The sequence below is a fragment of the Anoplopoma fimbria genome, chromosome 20 (genome assembly GCF_027596085.1).
Source record: "Anoplopoma fimbria isolate UVic2021 breed Golden Eagle Sablefish chromosome 20, Afim_UVic_2022, whole genome shotgun sequence".
Taxonomy (NCBI): Eukaryota; Metazoa; Chordata; class Actinopteri; order Perciformes; family Anoplopomatidae; genus Anoplopoma; species Anoplopoma fimbria.
The window spans coordinates 17,359,709-17,378,349 of record NC_072468.1 but is presented as its reverse complement, the minus strand read 5'-3'; the positions used below and the strand labels follow the sequence as shown (position 1 = coordinate 17,378,349).

Here is an 18,641-nt window from a genome sequence, read left to right as displayed (position 1 = left end):
ATTTGTCTCCCACCTCATTTCCATATTCTTTTGTTTGCGGGAGCTTGATAGGCCCCGGCACGCACCTGGCACATCCATGCCAACAAAGTGGTATCTGGTTTGCTGCCAGTGGCACTCAAAAACATTGGCATATACACAGATGCACTCAGACACAACACACAAGATTAACGAACACAGGGCTGTGTGAGCAAGGGGGAAAGGTGGTAATTATTCAGGGGGTCCCAAGCTGGAGGTGAGGCCCCATAAATTGAGAATTAATCAGACTTTTTTGTGTTGTTGCAGCCTTACCCTAACTTGCCACAGTTTCACACATTTTCAAAGTGCCCAACATTCCCAGAGAGCCACATTCTTAGAGAGCCACTACTGACGCATACCAAGTCTCCATCCTTCACTTGTGGGCTCATTATGAGCACATGATGGGAGCGCTGTGCAAACTCTTAATCCCGCTATTCTCACGTCAACACACACACACACAATGCAACCATGAATTTAAAACCCAAGTAAAAGTTTAGCTCTTACCTTCCTCAGCTGAATTGGGCTGAAAAAACAGACAGAGAGAAAGAAAGACACTCCACATCTCCACTACTGAATGACACTGACAGAGAGAGAGGGAGGGAGAAAGCATGAAAGAAGGAGATAGAGTGAGTATGTGTGACAGAGCTAGGGAGAGAGAGGGAGAGGGGGGTGAGAGAGGGGGTGGAGTCTGTTTGCTCCCTTTATCCGAGAGAGGGAGGGAGAGAGAGAGAGAGAAAGGGAGGAGTGGGGGGGAGGAGGAAAAATATTTACAGAGCAGCACATACAATAAGTACACTGCCAATAGAGGAGGTAAACAAAACACTGTTGTCAGAGAGACGGGGTGAGAGGAGGAAAGTGGGAGAGTTTTTCTTTTTTGTTTATATTTGAGAGAAACAAAGACAGAGAGAAAAAGCAAGGGAGAGTCAACAAGAGAGAGTGACAGAGGGAGAAGGAAGTGGAAAAATTAATAAACAAGTTTGTCCGGTCTCTTAAAACAACTGTCTAGACACGTCGAATGACATCGGTTCCAGCTCTCCTCAAAACGCCTAGTACACATTTCAGCCAGGCCGACTGGCAGACTGTTCCTCAAACCGAGGCATCCCTCACATGTCTGGACGCTGTGCTAACTTGCATTTTTCAAGCTGTGGCATGTGAGAGTGCCAAACTTCTTTTTTCCTTTTTTTCCCCCTTGATCTCTCTCAGTTCTACCTTTTATGGTAAATTATTATAATTTAGACACATTTTTGGATGCTCTTCATCCTCCCTCTTCCTAACACCCCCCCCCTCCCTTCCTCTCCCCTCTGTCTCTCAGACACACTCCTAGCCTCACAGGATTGCTCATCCAGACAGTATCTAGACACGCACTCATACACACACGGCATTCAAACACACGTAGCTGAAAACCCCTCCGGCTCACGCACGCCACTCGCTGGTCAGACTGAGGTACTGCAGCTTGTTGATGGGCTTTCATGCCCCAGTTCACTGCATTGAGTAAGACTTCAGTCGACTCTTGCAGGGAGATGTTGCCTATTGGCTTGACACAGTTAGATGGCCCCATTCCCAGCCTGCCGGGGGCCCTCTACCAAAGGCTCTTTGCTCCGAGAGCTAAACTGAAGAGGGAGATGGTTCACGGTCCTTCAGTCATTAAGCAGGGAATTAAAACTTCTTAATTCGTTGTCAGTATGTTCAGCAAGAACTTGTTCCCTGTGCCATCTTGAATGGAAAGATTGGCTGATTAATCAGTTCATTGTTAACTTTTGATCAATTGATAAGCTTATTTAAATTTTAAAGCTTTTAATAAGCTTTTAATAAGCTTTTCAAATGATATTATGTTTTGCTTCTCTTGGTCTTCAGTGACAGTAAAAATCTAAAGATTTTAAAAGGTCATCATGTGCTCTGGCAACTTGTGACCAAATTATAAATCGTTGGAGAAAATTAATCTGTAATATAAGCAATAAGAAAATAATTGTTAGCTGCAGCCCTAATGTTTTTTTTTGTCTCCTTTCCTGAAAAAATCATCACTTACAACTGCACTCATAAAACTAAAGCAAAGACCTGTAATTTTAGAAGAATGTTTTCTTTAGAGCTGCGATGTTAAAGTACATTTTCAGGGGAATTCCTCTTTGAGGGTAAAATTTCTCTTTGCGTCCCTACTTGTGTGTTCTTCTAGTTTGGCTTATGAAACTGTGTGACCCAAGAGGAAATCTGACCTCATAACTTCTCCTCACGCATGCACTCCTAACAAGTCATCACAATCATGAATACATCTTTTTAAACCCAACTGTTCAGCAGCAGCAGCAGCAGCAGCAGAAGAGCCAAACTCAAGTCTGCTTTTAAACTCATGGCTTTATTTCAGTGTTTCAGAGGGATGGTTAGCTCTACAGTGTATAACCGCACAGCTGACTGAGGTTTTGCTGCGGTGCAGAAAAAGGACATGGAGTTGCCACAATGCAGATGTGGAGCCCAGACAGAATATCAGACAAACCTCTTTTACTTTTACTTAAGCACAGAGACTGCATTACATTAAACATTCATTGCTTTGACTCGTAGCATTACAGACTGTTTATGCTCATAATGCAAGTCGAACATTCCCTTAAAAGATGGACAACTTTATTTCCTTTTTAGTTTCTCAAAGCAAGTGTCACTCGTACTATTAAAGCACGAGAACATAGGACTGTACGATAGAAAAACAGTTACGGTTATCTCTTATGTGACTCGCACGCACATTCAACCCTCAACTTCTCACTTCTGTTTACTTTTGAGCAACTTAGTGACATTCACCATTGTAACAGTGCTAGAAAATCTGTGGATAGAACATAGATGAAACAGTATTATAAGGCACAAATAACAACCAAACACCATACATATCCTAACACATAAAGTATATTTACAGATAGCCATCCACAAAATAAACTAAAAATCATTAGAAAGTAGTCTGACTGCCAAAGTGCAAATTAAAACACTGTTGAGCTCAAACATTGAAAAGTGCTTTCTTATGAGTGTGTGCCAAGAGGAAGATGCAACTGTGCAAACATTGACACATTCATAAGCATGTATACTGTGCTGTAACAGTTGATCATGATGCAGTAACAGGAGATTCTATGATATATATACACATGATTTCAGGCAATTTAGAAACCAAAAAATATTTTAAGAAATCTTTTGTGCCTGTTAAAATACAATTAATTTAGTGTTTTTATTTAACAACGCTATCCCAAGTGGCTAATATCATATCATTGTTTAGACTGAGATACGTGTGGTTTTATATTTAATTATCAGTAGACTTGAATGTGTTTCAGTGCATCTCTCAAACAACTGTTTTAACACCGACAAACGCTTTTTATTTGATGTAACACTATGTAAGATATTTAATTTCATGACCTATTGTGCAGAAGTTACTGCTACATACTGATGTCAAGAGAGCCTCAAGAAGTTATGATTCATGTGTTTTCTATGCCACAGTAAGAAGCCGAGTATAAAAGTAGTAACCACCTGAGTTTTTGTACCCAACTGCTGAAATGCATAAACCACTGCACCACGACACCCTGACTGTACTCTTCAATGAAATCATAGAACACAGGAGGTTAGGATGTGTTTTTTAGAGCAGAAAGCCTATAAGGACACTTTTTTTAAGGGCCTGGCAGTGTTAGACTACACCTCGTTGTCATACAAACAAAATACTTGAAGCAGACAGTACTAATTTACAGAAGCGCCCTATTTTTTTTATGACTTCAAACAACACACAAACATCCTGTACTCTAAGGGGATGCTACAGGATGAGAGACATATTTATTATCTTCTACATGGTTAAATATATATATTCCAAGTCAGTAGTCAGCTTTTTTTGTACACCTGAAGGGGAGAGGGACTTTCTGTAGCACCTCTATGTTTATTCTGTCTACGAGGAATAACGTGGTTCCCTCCCCCTGGCAGCAAGGCACATCAGGCAGGCAGGCAGACAGGACAGCAAGTCAGTCTTTTTTCGGGTCAAAGTACGGGGCTCCAAAACCGGCTTTTCAAGCTTGACCTCAATACATAAAACCCCCTAAATCCCACAACCTTTTAACACTGGGGGTAGCTGAAGACCTGGGACTTAACACTGAACATATGTTGATCCTCTTATATGGCAGTATGTGTGGAGCTGGCAGCGGGGATGTCAACTAATATTAAGTACTGGTAATTCAGTTAAGTTTGGCCCCATGTTTAAAGCAGGATTAGAGTGAATTCTGTCATTCAATTTAGCATTTGTAAATGGGGAATCTTTAACACTGTATTTAGTTGGCGTTTTCTAAACACATGGTTTCTCTCAACATTTGTGTGTTATGAGATATAACTCCTTACAATATCAATGTGTTGGGAACCTGTTGTCTGTATCATACACTGAGTTCTCCTTCTTCTCTCTAAGGAAGATTCACCATGGGAACCTTGTCTGTGGGGGACATGGGAGCAGGGTCTTTGCCTTCTGTGAGGCCGGCGACCGCCGCCTCAGTCTCCATGGAGTGTTTCCCTGCACTGGAAGCGAATCCCTGAGCAATGTCGTCAAAGGTCCTCCCTCTGGTCTCAGGCACTTTCAGGTAGGTGAAGATGAAGAACAGGATGAGGAGGACCGCGAAGATGATGAAGACGTAAGGACCACACAGTTCCTGAGAGAAGAAGAGGGAGATGTCTGTGAGTACATGACAAAACTGCTTGTAGGGCTGAAGATTTTAATGAAGTAAATGTTGCCCATACCTCCAGTTTAGGGAAACCCAGCCCCACCAGGAAGTTGGCTGTCCAGTTGGAGAGACCAGAGACGGCCATGGCAGCAGGTCGAGGCCCCTGGGAGAAGAGTTCAGCCACGATGAACCAGGGGATCGGACCCGGACCCATCTCAAAACTGGCAACAAAGCCAAACACAGCCACTATGGCCAGGTAGCTTAGAGACTGGTTTGCCTTCTGCTCAGAGAGAGAGAAATAAAGAGAGTTAGGACAAGATGTAATGAGAGAGCATTAGGGACACCTTTTAAGGAAACACATCACATCACTCACCACCAAAGACAGGGAGATCGTCATAACGATGGCAAAGATCGCCATTCCAGCCAGACCAATCAGATGCAACGTCCTTCGCCCCGCCCGTTCAACCAGGAAGAGCTGGGGTCAAATAAAGAAAAATAGCAATTAATAATCCAATATATATATATATATATAAATCATTCCTTGTAATGAGAAACCAAATGTGTAGTCAGAAACTTACAGAGACAATAGTAAACACAGTGTTTACAACTCCGGCTCCTATGGTGGCGTAGATGGGTTGAGAAACACCAGCTGAGGCAAATATACCTGTAGAGTAGTAAAAGACCTGGAGGGGGAGGAAGATAATTATGAGTAACTAGTTATTTTAGTGAGCAAAATTAGTCTGGTCTTTAAAATAAAACCTGGATTAATTGATGTTATGGCCACTTGGCGGCAGAGCAACAAGCTTTAAACATAACACTGACATTTCAACACTTTTTTAAAAGTTGATAAAGCTAACGTGCTAGCATCAGTTGCTCCAGCAGACAGGGAGCAACATCTTTTTTATCTGTGTTTACATCCACCAAGTTCAATATTCATTCTCTTTGGTCTTGAATAACATCAACTTGAAAGAAATACAGTATCTCTTAAGCAGCTAAATGCTCGTCTATGTTTATGTGTTTTGCTGCCAGTGGCACTTACAAGCATCTTCATACATATGCATAGTATGTTTGGTGCTGGGTAGGTAGTGTATAGTATGTTTTTAGAGCTTTTTAGCTAGCTTTGTGGAAAAGAAAACTAAGACTGAGCTTTGACTCTAAAACACTCTGTAGAGTTGAAGGGAACTGCAGACTTGGGTTATGATTACTGATGAGTTTGTTACTACATGTGAATCCGTTCACACTCGTAAAATAATGTAACTCTACTAGCTGCTGTGCTGGTGAGTAGGTCATGAGTGTTAATATATCTATCAGTTCAGTCAATGTTGCAGACTTTAGCCGCAGGCTGCTGCAGCTTTACTGTGAATGTCAGGTCAGACGAGGGGACGCTAACACATTTAGTCAGCCCAGTGAAATGACCTTATTAACAAAATACCTATCAAATACCATTGTGTTTGCCGCCTCCATCGACCCTTAGTGGCTTAGATTGTTCCGCTCAATCTAACATCGCCTGGAGCCAAGAAGCCTCTCCCTCATCATGTGCTTGTCAGACACATTTGTATAATTTCAGTGAATGCTCCTTTAAAGATTAATGTATGATATGACATGGACTGGCACTTGATGATCATAACACTAACACTGTGCTCCATTACAGGACTCTGTGTTTACTCACAGCGTTGATGCCAGACAGCTGCTGAGAGAGCTGGAGGATTATAGCGATGATGATTGGTTGACGGTAGTTTGGGGAGCGGAAGAGTTCGAGGATGGACACTTTCTTCTCCAAGGCCATCTTCCTCCCTTCTTCCTTCATCTCTTCAATATCATCGCTCACGTCCTCACAGCCGCGCAGACGCACCAGCGCTACAGAGAGAAGAAGGGATGGATCAATAGAGAGCAAGCAGGAACATTATTGTGCAGATGTGATGTAAAGAAATCCTGGAAGGGTCTTGGAACATCATGTGGTAAAACTTTAATAAATCACATGGCCATGCTTCAATCCGCAGATCATTAAAAATGCAAGAGTACTTCCAGATGCAGTCTCATTAAAACCTTATGTTGCCATCTTGTTGGCATACGTCTCAAAACTGACCTTTTCTTGCTTCCTCCTCCTGGTTGAGGACAATGAGCAGGTAGCGGGGGCTTTCAGGGCAGAAAGGCAGCATGATGCACTGCAGGATGGCCGGCAGGATGGTGAGAGCCAGCAGCAGAGGCCACAGAGTGTCTGAGCCAAGAAGAAACTCGAGACCGAAGATCTAAAATAGATAGATAACAGGGGAAGACAGACTTATTATGGACTCGTATGAGGTGAGTTTCAGTTTGATCAAACTAAAACAAGTTGCAGAGCTCTTCTTCAGCGTACCATGCGTTGTTCACCTCACCAAACATTTACAAGTAATCTTGTCTTTATCAGATTATCGTCCAGGGCTGTTCCCAGTTACTTTATATACTGTCCATTGATCGGTCATGTAAATAATAAGAGATGGAAGAGATTTGGCTATACTGTGCTTTTAAAAAATAACGTTGAAAGTATACAATATGTGTTGGTTTGTATTGTAAAGTGGATATTCAACTTATTACCATTTGATTGGTTACAATAAAGTTATATTTCCTAAAAAATATTCTGAAAAGATGCTTGTAATGTTACATGTTTTGTATTTATGGTCAGGTACATTTTTCTTGTACATTTCTGTATCCACTAAGAGTTAATATATTATTTCGTAATCATATTTTCACAAAAAAAAAGGATGATCATTTTTTGGTCTTTTATGGTGATCTATTGGTCAAACAACTGATCAATGGACTTTATATTAGAAAGAAACAGCCTCATATATCGCTTCCTAAAAATTCCTAGCTGATATCTTTGGTCCAGATTATTCTACAGAAATCCGCTCGAATATAAAGAGCATCAATAATATAATCACAGTTATATAATCACAGCATCATACCTGTGCCACCAGGATTCCAATAACTACACCCAGCTGGTGCAGCGTGCCGAAGGCTCCTCGGAGAGCAGTTGGAGAGATCTCGCCCACGTACATGGGTGTCAGTCCCGTGCACAGACCGCAGAACACGCCGATGATCAAGCGACCGATAATGACCATCTCAAAAGATCCACTCAGAGACGACAGTCCCATGAGACCCCCACCAAGTACAGCCAGGATATTAGATATCAGCATGGACTTACGCCTGGTGAAGAGAGACAAGGAGGAAAGGACATGAGTGAGTAAAATAAAGCAACCATAAAAGGCATGTCTAAATGGTATGTATAAGGAAATGAGGGCTGCAGCAAATTATTATTTTTATTATCATTATCATCTTCTCAATTAAAACTAATGTCAAAATCATAATCCCCCAGACTCCACGGTGAAGTCTTCTTATGACTTTTTTTCGTTGAACAGTTAAAAACCAAAGATGTTATTTGCTGTCAGATTTCACAAAGAAAAGTGGAAAATCCTTAAATTTATAAGGCTGAAACCAACAAATGTTTGCCATTTTACCTAGATTAATGACTAAAACGATTAATCTTTTTTTTAAAGTTGCCAAATAATGTTCTGTCAATTGAATAATCAAAAGAATTAAAAGAAAGCAAAATAGCTTTTATCACTTTTTGATGAGATTAGTCACATATTGAAAAAGTGTACTGATAATCCTGAAAGGACTGATTTGCTGTCTGTCATTTTACATTAAACTATTTCCTGCACCACAGTGTCTATTCCTGATGTTCTCACCTGCCAAATTTGGTGACCATGACTCCGACAGAGAAAGACCCCACCATGCCTCCAACACTGAAGATGGCCACAGCAAAGCTCCACACCATGGTGTTGGCTCCGGGGCTGAAAGGCTCCCCGTACCGGTCAATCGACACATTCTGGAAAAACCTGCGCAGTTTCTGTCAAACCACAGAAAAGAGTGGCGGGATTAGAAGTGGCTGCTTTTAAGTAAGTGTTTTTTATGTTTAAAAAAAAGTTAATTTAATGTCTAACAGATGTGACAGAGCTTGTGCTTGATGAGTGAGTTTCTGACACATCCACACGGGGGCAGTGTGGGTTTAGCTTTGCCATCTTTCAATGTGGTTACAAATGAGACCAGACATGTCGAGGACTATAACTCTAGTTTAGGCCTCAGATACAGAACAAAAAGATTAAAGGATTGCAATTAAAAGGGTAATTTTGGTTATAACAATATTCATATTAGAAAATGAGTGATCCGTTATGAATCCCTCTCTCTTTACACTAAACGTACATTACAAGTCTCATCCAGAAACCAACACACACACATTCACACCTGCTCGGGTGCATTGATGACCCCAGTGTTGTAGCCAAACTGCAGCGAGCCGATGACTGCTGTTGAAACGCAGTAGATAAGGTAAGCGGTCAACTTCTTCTTCGGCTGTTGAGAGAAGAAAAGACACAATGGATATGAAAGATTAAAACAATGAGCGAAAGGAGTTTATGTACAATCACCCCCTCAGTTTGTGTGGTGGACGTGGCCTGTCCCTGGCTCTACAAAGCTCCTGTTGTTTATAGTGACACTGGTAACACACACACAATGAGCCTTTTTACAACTCCCTCCTTGTTTTCCGCTTTCTGCATTAGCAGCTTGCAGCACTGCTATGAAAGCTAGGTGTTACAACACAGCACATGCTCCATGATTTGCAGCTCTGAGGTATTTCTCAGCTAAGTAGCTAAAGACACCCTGAGAGAACAAGACTGAATCCTATTGTGAGTGTTTTTTTCCCCTGCTGGTTTGGAATTAAAGTAGGTTTAACTCATAATAACAAGCTAATACACCTTACAATAATCCCTAAAACGGCAGGGCATGCTGGGGAGTGAAATTTGCAAAATGTTAAAGTATCCAACCAGCAGAATTAAACGGAGTAATTGGTTTAATGAAGTTGGCATGTACTATATGTATGTGGCATTCCCTAAATGGAAATTTCAACCCAGAGACTATACCTCTTTTACATTTACTCTAATTCACCAACCTTCTGAGAACTTTTTCATCCTGAGTCTAAAGGTCCAATTAAGCTTATTAATAAAAGGAAATCCATTTTAATCATACAATCTTTTCAAAATCCGCCCCCGTTTCAAAGCTGACTTCATGTTGCAAGATAATAAGTTGTGTTTCACAATTTATAATCGCACTTAAGTCAGAAGGCAGACACAAAGATAGGCAAATGCGCTTTGTCCCATTGTTTTACCAGCATTCTATCTGGACAGATAGAATACAGATAAATGGATAAAACTCCTCCCAACGTCATGAAATCACATGTTCATTGGGAAAACAATGAAATCATAGGGCAGTTCAAGGAGTCTTCCTCTACTTAAACAACACATAGGATGAAGTGATGAATAACTTGAAAATATTTCACCATAGTAAGATAGTGATAATCAGTTGAAATCAAGCCACATTGTGTTTCTCAGGGACATCATGGCCTTGTCTCATAATAATTACTAAAACAAGCTGAATGCTCTGGTGCTACAGTCAGTATGTGACAAACAGGGTATCTTGACAGTTTGGCACACAGGAAGTGCTGCAGACATGATAAAATGACAGCGAAGGGGAAATACGGAGTTCTGGTTATAAAACAAATGCATGATAAATATTAAAAGAGAAAAAAAATGAATAAAAAAGGGAGCTAACATTTGAGAATATAATCATTAACATGTAACAACAAATTAGTTTCCAAGCCATGTTTGACGTTTGGTGCAAGATCACCTCAGATAACCTGAAGGGGTTAAAAACATTCCAGGTTTGTCTGTGGTGTCGCACCGCACTAGAGAGGATCTGATGAGAAGAAACTGTATGTGGGGGTGTGGTTTTATGTGTACACGTGTGTGCTTGTGGTAGAGACATGCTTATGTTGAAAGAGATTTAGACACAACGATTGCGTTGCTAAGCCTCCTTCTATAGCAACTCTGATGAAGGAGTGGCCGACTGAGCACATTGTGTTATTGAATGTGTCAGACTCTGAGTTTGTGTCAGCATGTTGTGAGGAATTTTGGTTGCACAGGAACATATTCATTCTAGATGTGTGTGTTTAAATATTGTAAGCAACAGCCAAGCATGTAAATTGATGTTGCTCAATATCTGCAGCTGTATACTACAATATACTTTACGTACTTATTTAAATTATAACATATTCTATGGCATTCTACTAAAATTGTTATGATCAATATGTAACCACATAAAACAATAATACCAATTATGAAAACTCAGATTTAATAAAATGAACTTAAAGTGCTCAGAAAATGAGGGCGTTTGAAAGTGCACAATTCAAGCTCTGTCTGCTCAAGAAGAGCATGTGATATGATTGAAAGCTCCAGGACAGCTACTAAATGGATCTTGGTGTGAAATTATTTTCTTAGCTGCTGTTTCCAATTAATTGTAAACCTCAGTTTCTAAGCTTTACTCTCTTAATGTGGTCATTTCCTGTAACTATGTTTGGTCAGTTTCCCCTTTAATAGTAAACAGTTCTGTATACATTTTTAAAAAATGACTCCAAACCACATGGAGTTTGTTTCAACAGTTCATGTCTCTCTCAATACTCAGAAGACAGTCTCTGGATTGACACACACTCTTTGACACTCAACTTCCACATTCATGTCATCTTGCAATCTTCATCCCTGCCTCTTTAACTTAAAACTTCTTTTTTTCCACCTGTTTTAGAAAATGTATTTACTTTCTCTCTTTATTTTATTTGACTATATTGCTTTTAACTTGTCTTTTTTATCATAAACTTGACTTTTGCAGCAGTTCCTGTACACTTTTTTTCTCTTCAGTGCGGTACATCCAAAAGGAAAAATATTTACTAAAGAAAGTAATATTTGGTTATGATAACGTTGTGCTTATGTTTTGCTGGAGGCTTTTTTGGGTACATGCTAGTAGTCATGTGGTAGGGGGGTAGTTACACTAACACAAGTGATATGTAAATCTTAAGTAACAAATAAATTAGCTGCATGTTTCAAAAGATAAACCACAGGGAGGGTTTGCAAAGACACATGATAGCAAGCAAATTCACTTTAGATATTCTTTATAATGCCAAAGAGTTATTGCTTTCAAATTCAAAGTTCACCATTTCATTAATACCTTAAAATATCCCCAGTGTATCACTAAAATCAAAAGCTATTGCCTGTGTACTATATTTGTGTAGTTATAAGTTGTAAATCCTTGTTTCCTCGTTTCCAGATCTCTTTTTGTTATATTGCTATTCCCTCATCCCACTTTCCTAACTATTACGCCCAAAAAAAACAAAAACTCAAAACACACAAGTTCGAACTTGCCACCCTCAGGTCTCACTCTTTCTCTCTTAATCATCTCCTGTACTGCTTGACTCTCACCCCATCTCCTGCTCTCAAACCACAGAGCTAATAGAGACCTAGGTAGAGTGGAGCACTTTTCTACTCTCACTGAGTTCCACAGCAGTCGGTGCCCAAAATGACAGTAAACCCCTCCCTCTGTTTCCGTATTCACCCTCCTCTTCTGCTCTCTCTAATCATGAACTCAAATGAGAGAAAAGTGATGTAACGCCTTCTATTCAAATTAAATTACTGTCACTTTGGTTTGTTTTTTTTATCAATACAAAGCATGAAATATCAAATTAATGGGCTGCAGAGACTTCAATAACCCACATTGTGCGATGAAGCTGCAGATGATGCTCTACTGGATTTTTATTTAAAACATGTTGTATTACGCACAGAAGGTTACTTTACTAATTAGTCATATGATAATGACAATACTGACATGGATTTAACATGTGGATAGGTTGTTTACCGTTGAAAAACCGCACTAATTAATCGGCATGCTCAAGAATAAATGTATTTTATTACCGTTATGTGGGATTTGTGTCAGCCTTTGTATCCAGCCATGCAAATAAATTAGCTGCATGTTTCAAAAGATAAACCACAGGGAAGGTTTGCAAAGACACATGATAGCAAGCAAATTCACTTTAGATATTCTTTATAATGCCAAAGAGTTATTGCTTTCAAATTCAAAGTTCACCATTTCATTAATACCTTAAAATATCCCCAGTGTATCACTAACATCAAAAGCTATTCCCTGTGTACTATATTTGTGTAGTTATAAGTTGTAAATCCTTGTTTCCTCGTTTCCAGATCTCTTTTTGTTATATTGCTATTCCCTCATCCCACTTTCCTAACTATTACGCCCAAAAAAAACCCAACTCAAAACACACAAGTTCGAACTTGCCACCCTCAGGTCTCACTCTTTCTCTCTTAATCATCTCCTGTACTGCTTGACTCTCACCCCATCTCCTGCTCTCACCAGAACGGAAAATTACAGAATTGCCAGTCTGTGACTCGTAAATACCACACTCTTATTCATTAGGACGTGTTCTCACAAAACAGGCTCAGAAAACAAACAATGGCAAAATGGCTGGCACTCTTCCTCAGGGACCACTGGGAACCATAACAGACAGCTTAAAGTAATGTGTTTGTATCTGAGAAGAATATAGTCATGTGCATAAACTGTACAGCGGTATCACATATGTAGGTTTTAAATGATGAAATAAGATTGGAGAATTAACACAGAGCAACACCAGCAACCTATGCAGCAATAGAAGTTATAAACAGTGATGTTTACCTTGTCGTCCTCCATCCGCTCCATCTTTGCTGCTTGATAGAAGATATTAAGAAGAAAGACTACAGGAACCTTTCGGTTTGCAGGAAGCTTCTTAGACGGAGCTCTCTCTTATTCCTTAAGCACACACGCCTCTGTGCAAATAGCAGAGAAACCTGAACACAAATAAACAAAAGTACAATATGTATAATCAATTATCATTATAATTAATAGTGAATTAAGAATAAATGTGTAAAGACTCTGAGAAGCTGTCCTATAGCTCATACCAGTAAGGATCATAAACCACAGAGCTAATAGAGACCTAGGTAGGGTGGAGCACTTTTCTACTCTCACTGAGTTCCACAGCAGTCGGTGCCCAAAATGACAGTAAACCCCTCCCTCTGTTTCCTATTCACCCTCCTCTTCTGCTCTCTCTAATCATGAACTCAAATGAGAGAAAAGTGATGTAACGCCTTCTATTCAAATTAAATTACTGTCACTTTGTTTTTTTTTTTTTTTTTATCAATACAAAGCATGAAATATCAAATTAATGGGCTGCAGAGACTTCAATAACCCACATTGTGCGATGAAGCTGCAGATGATGCTCTACTGGATTTTTATTTAAAACATGTTGTATTACGCACAGAAGGTTACTTTACTAATTAGTCATATGATAATGACAATACTGACATGGATTTAACATGTGGATAGGTTGTTTACCGTTGAAAAACCGCACTAATTAATCGGCATGCTCAAGAATAAATGTCTTTTATTACCGTTATGTGGGATTTGTGTCAGCCTTTGTATCCAGTAAGTCAGTCCTGTCCAGATGTTCTATGCTAATGCAAATGTTTAGCCCTCCCTCCTATCTGTGTGTTTTTTATAGAAAGTGGTACAAGTTCACCAGCACGTTTCATTTTTTTTTTTTACGCGCAGGGAAGCTCCCCTGTGCGTAAAAAGCGCACGCAAAATTCCACCCAGTCAATTCACTTCGCGTAAACTCGTGTCGTGTCGTGTCGTGTCGTGTCGTGTCGTAATGTCTGACGCATCAGCGCGGATGCATTCCCGCTGAGCTGCAGAAAGGGGGGGACGTGCTCGGGCGAGCGTAAGCCTCCAGTGCGGAGCAGAGAATGAGAACAAACGGGGCCGGTGAAAGGAGCCTCTGTGCTGCCGCTGACCCGTCGGCTGCCCACCGGGGCGCGAGAACAAAAGGCAATGTGCACAGATTCAAAGCCTTGTCATGCAGAAATCATGAGACCGGCTCAGTGGGTGGCAAACAAATGGGGGAGCCCTCATAATTCTTCATCAACTATGTCTAATCTCCATAGCCCACCTAAATCCAGGTCTGGAATTTGATAAGTTTTACAGAGTGAACAGGGCCATTTTTAAATCCACTTTACTTGGTGAGCAGGTTGGGTTCCTATTTCATTGTATTTTTTTTTTTCTTTTTAATATCTGTATCGGGCCATCAATTAAACCAAAATAGGATTCCTTTTCTAAACCCAGGTTTAGTGTTTTTTGTATGTCTGTTGTGTTATTGACCCTATACCAATAAATGGTCATTTTGACCTACAATAACCTCTTCATATTTCTGCTTCTTTCTACCAAAAAAAGAGTTATTATTTTTAATCAGTATTTTCATCTATTTGGTCATCAACATAGACTTTGTTAAACCTAAGGTGGGTTATGTATTTTACAAAATTGTTGAATACCTATTGTGAAGTATAGATTTTTAGTAGAAGGAAATGGAACTACAAGTAACTTTAAATTGTACTTAAGTACAGTAAAGGTACTTAATTCCTTTCCACCGCTGACCATGACTGACCTTATAGACAGACATACTGCTTTGAATATGTATTTTATTGCTAAATTAAGCTTTATTCACACATTTCCTGAGGCCAGCTCGCAGACCAACCTCATTTTGTGTGTGATTCATCAATGAGTTGGAAAGAAGTGACCGGAAATCTATTGTAACAGTAACTGTGCATCAAGCCAGTCAGGTTTGGTCAAGAGTGCGTGGCTCCCTCCCTTTCTGTGTGTAATACTGTTCTGTGCAACAACGATTCTGTCATCCACTCTTGACATAACCGCAAAAAAGAGGAACTAACAGAGAGTTTAACACCAAGATTTTGCAACAGTACTTATTCATTCTTCTGAAAGTTGACCTCTCTGTCCCAGCATCCCATCTGGATCCTGTGAGCCGTTGCCAGGGAAACCGATCCCGCAGCATCTCCTCCAGTGAACTGGCCTGAGTGAGCAAATCAAATTATAAGACATCTGCAAAGAGCAAACAGGGATACACAGGGACATAGACAGAGAGGGGGTGGGGAGCACTCACCATCTGTATTACACTCACAACCACATTCACACCCAAAGCCCATTAAAAACCACATCCTGTAGCCTGAGCTAAAAACAAAAAATGCCTGTGTGGATGTCATTGACTCTTGCCAATGATATCATTTTTTTAAAAAGTAGCCCAATATGTAAATATGCATATGAATCATATGTATCATCCAGGATTTAAATGTTTAACTAATTCAAGTTTTTAAACTTTTAAGTCAACAAGTTGAGCCTGTTCCCTCCTTTGTCTTGCTCATAGGGACCACAGTAGTGCACCACACTAAAGGTTTTAATGTGATTTCAAAGAACACTAACAAGTATTGACAAACGCAATAAATAATCCCATGAAATTCACAATTTTCCCCTGAAATTCTCTTTTTGGTATCTTAAAATTTAAGGAAAAGAAAACACTTCTTTGCCTACACTCCACTACATACAGCATGTAAAATAAGTATTGAACACGTCACCATTTTTCTTAGTAAATATATTTCTAAAGGTGCTATTGACATGATATTTTCACCAGATGTTGGTAACAACCCAAGTAATCCATACATACAAAGAAAACCAAACAAATAAATTCTGAAATTAAGTTATGTGTAATAAAATGGAATGACACAGGGAAAAAGTTACTTACTGAAATGTATTTAATACTTCGTACAAAAGCCTTTGTTGGTAATGACAGCTTCAAGACGCCTCCTGTATGGAGAAACTAGTCGCATGCATTGCTCAGGTGTGATTTTGGCCCATTCTTCCACACATACAGTCTTCAAATCTTGAAGGTTCCGTGGGCCTCTTCTATGAACTCTGATCTTTAGTTCTTCATAGATTTTCTATTGGATTCAAGTCAGGTGATTGGCTGGGCCATTCTAGCAGCTTAATTTTCTTTCTCTGAAACCAATTGAGAGTTTCTTTGGCTGTGTGTTTGGGATCATTGTCTTGCTGAAATGTCCACCCTCGTTTCATCTTCATCATCCTGGTAGATTGCAGCAGATTTTTATCACGATCGTCTTGGTACATTTTTCCATTCATCCTTCCTTCAATTATATGAAGTTTGCCAGTGCCGTATGCTGAAAAACAGCCCCACACCATGATGTTCCCACCTCCAAACTTCACTGTTGGTACGGTGTTTTTGGGGTGATGTGCAGTGCCATTTGACCTCCAAACATGGTGTGTATTATGGCATCCAAAAAGTTCAATTTTGATCTCATCTGATCAGACTATATTCTCCCAGTATTTCACAGGCTTGTCTAAATGTTGTGCAGCAAACTTTAAACAAGCTTCAACATGCTTTTTCTTCAGCAATGGAGTCTTGCGTGGTGAGCGTGCATACAGGCCACGGCGGTTGAGTGCATTACTTATTGTTTTCTTTGAAACAATTGTACCTGCTAATTCCAGGTCTTCCTGAAGCTCTCCACAAGTGGTCCTTGGCTCTTGGACAACTCTTCTCATAATTCTTTTCACTCCTCTGTCACAAATCTTGCGAGGAGCACCTGGTCGTGGCCGGTTTATGGTGAAATGATGTTCTTTCCACTTCCAGATTATGGCCCCAACAGTGCTCACTGGAACATTCAGAAGTTTAGAAATCCTTCTGTAACCAACGGCATCAGTATATTTTGCAACAATAAGGTTGCGAAGGTTTTGAGAGAGCGCTTTGCTTTTACCCATCATGAGATGTTTCTTGTGTGACACCTTGGTAATGAGACACCTTTCTATAGGCCATCAGTTGGGACTGAAGCTGATATTCATTTGCACTGACAAGGGGCAGGATTGCTTTCTAATTACTGCTAGATTTCAGCTGGTGTCTTGACTTTCCATGCCTTTTTGCACCTCCCTTTCTTCATGTCGCAATACTTTTTCCCTGTGTCATTCCATTTTATTACACATAACTTATTTGTTTGGTTTTCTTTGTATGTATGGATTACTTGGGTTGTTACTTATTGAGATGAAATTGTGTTACCACAAAATTTCATCTCAATAGCACCTTTAGAAATATATTTACTGAGAAAAATGGTGACTTATTTTACCCGCTGTATATTTTGACTATTTCAGCACCACGTTGAATTTATTTCTACAGGTCTATGGATTATCACATCAAGCTAAATATTCAAACACAGTCAAATCATGTTTAAAATATGTCCATGCATCAAATATCAATATTCTGAATGAACATAACTTTATACACGTTTCCTGTTAGCTCAGTGTAACATTCTAGGCTTATTTGGTAAGTTTAGGACGGTTTGGGATTTAACATTCCTAACATGTATCTATAATGCGGGTTCAGAGTCAACAGTGAGATGAAGCATTGTGATGACAGTTTACTGGAGCTGTTACTCGTTAACATTTGTGCAGCAGCGCCACCTTCTGCTTTTGAGTTGCCATTTTACTTGTGTTGATACCGACCAGATAGACTCCAACGACGACATTCAGAGTCCTCTAGCAGTCACATAAATATCTTTACACATGATGCAGTGTTTCACTCACTAGATGTTGTAGTTTCTGTATAAAACGTTGCGTCCACAACCATGACAGTCTACCAGCAACAAGTAGAGGGTAGCAGAGTAGCAGGGTAGCAAGCAGAGATGAACACACCCTCTGTGGCATGTCGGGACATATTATAGCATAGCTGAGGTTAACTGTTGCCAGTAGAGGATGATAATCAAAGGAAGATTACAACTGTGCTCTGAGGACGGAAGTGTAAATATTGTAGCTGTAATACAAAACTGTAACACAATCCAATTAAATCAAGTTCCTGCTTGTCCCTAAAGACATTAAATGTTAAAATCGCCTACAACAGCATCGTGAAGCAAACAGTGAAATCCTGGTAGATATAAAAGGAGCCAGCAACATTATTTGTTGTCATTGATGTGTAAAAAATATAGACAGAGATAGAAAGCGTATAAGACAGCAGTGCGTTAAACCCTCCATCTTCTTGAGTATCTCAAATATTACGTAATATTCATGTCTGATTTTATTACTAATATGAATACTTTGAAATAAGGTACTGAATGATCAACTTGAATGACGAGAATCTTTGTGTTTTAACAAAACTTCCATTTC

At 39.8% G+C, this 18,641-nt stretch overlaps 2 protein-coding genes across 2 annotated transcripts in view; both read right to left on the bottom strand.

The window, feature by feature from the left end:
• ephb6 (eph receptor B6) overlaps positions 1–625 on the bottom strand; it is a 36,235-nt gene extending 35,610 nt beyond the window's left edge. Inside the window, 1 exon segment of the mRNA XM_054621587.1 lies at positions 520–625. Within this exon segment, the coding sequence (XP_054477562.1) occupies positions 520–625 (106 nt within the window).
• A 1,726-nt stretch (positions 626–2,351) lies between these two features.
• slc2a3b (solute carrier family 2 member 3b) lies at positions 2,352–13,617 on the bottom strand. Its single transcript, XM_054621627.1, has 11 exons — positions 13,532–13,617; positions 13,269–13,420; positions 8,952–9,056; positions 8,396–8,556; positions 7,613–7,853; positions 6,757–6,919; positions 6,340–6,527; positions 5,249–5,353; positions 5,044–5,145; positions 4,747–4,950; positions 2,352–4,658 (listed from the first exon to the last, which is right to left on the bottom strand). The coding sequence occupies exons 2-11, from the start codon at positions 13,290–13,292 to the stop codon at positions 4,416–4,418; spliced, it is 1,536 nt and encodes a 511-aa protein (XP_054477602.1). The 5' UTR covers positions 13,293–13,420; positions 13,532–13,617; the 3' UTR covers positions 2,352–4,415.
• Between the last annotated feature and the right edge of the window lie 5,024 nt (positions 13,618–18,641).

What these genes read in the sequence shown, in the direction of transcription:
- slc2a3b (XM_054621627.1), bottom strand. Translation starts at nt 13,292, where the DNA reads ATGGAGCGGATGGAGGACGACAAG. An exon ending in TTGGAATCCTGGTGGCACAG is followed by an intron (nt 6,920 to 7,612) that starts GTATGATGCTGT and finishes TATCTATTTTAG; the next exon opens with ATCTTCGGTCTCGAGTTTCT. An exon ending in AGCTGTCTGGCATCAACGCT is followed by an intron (nt 5,354 to 6,339) that starts GTGAGTAAACAC and finishes CTCCCCCTCCAG; the next exon opens with GTCTTTTACTACTCTACAGG.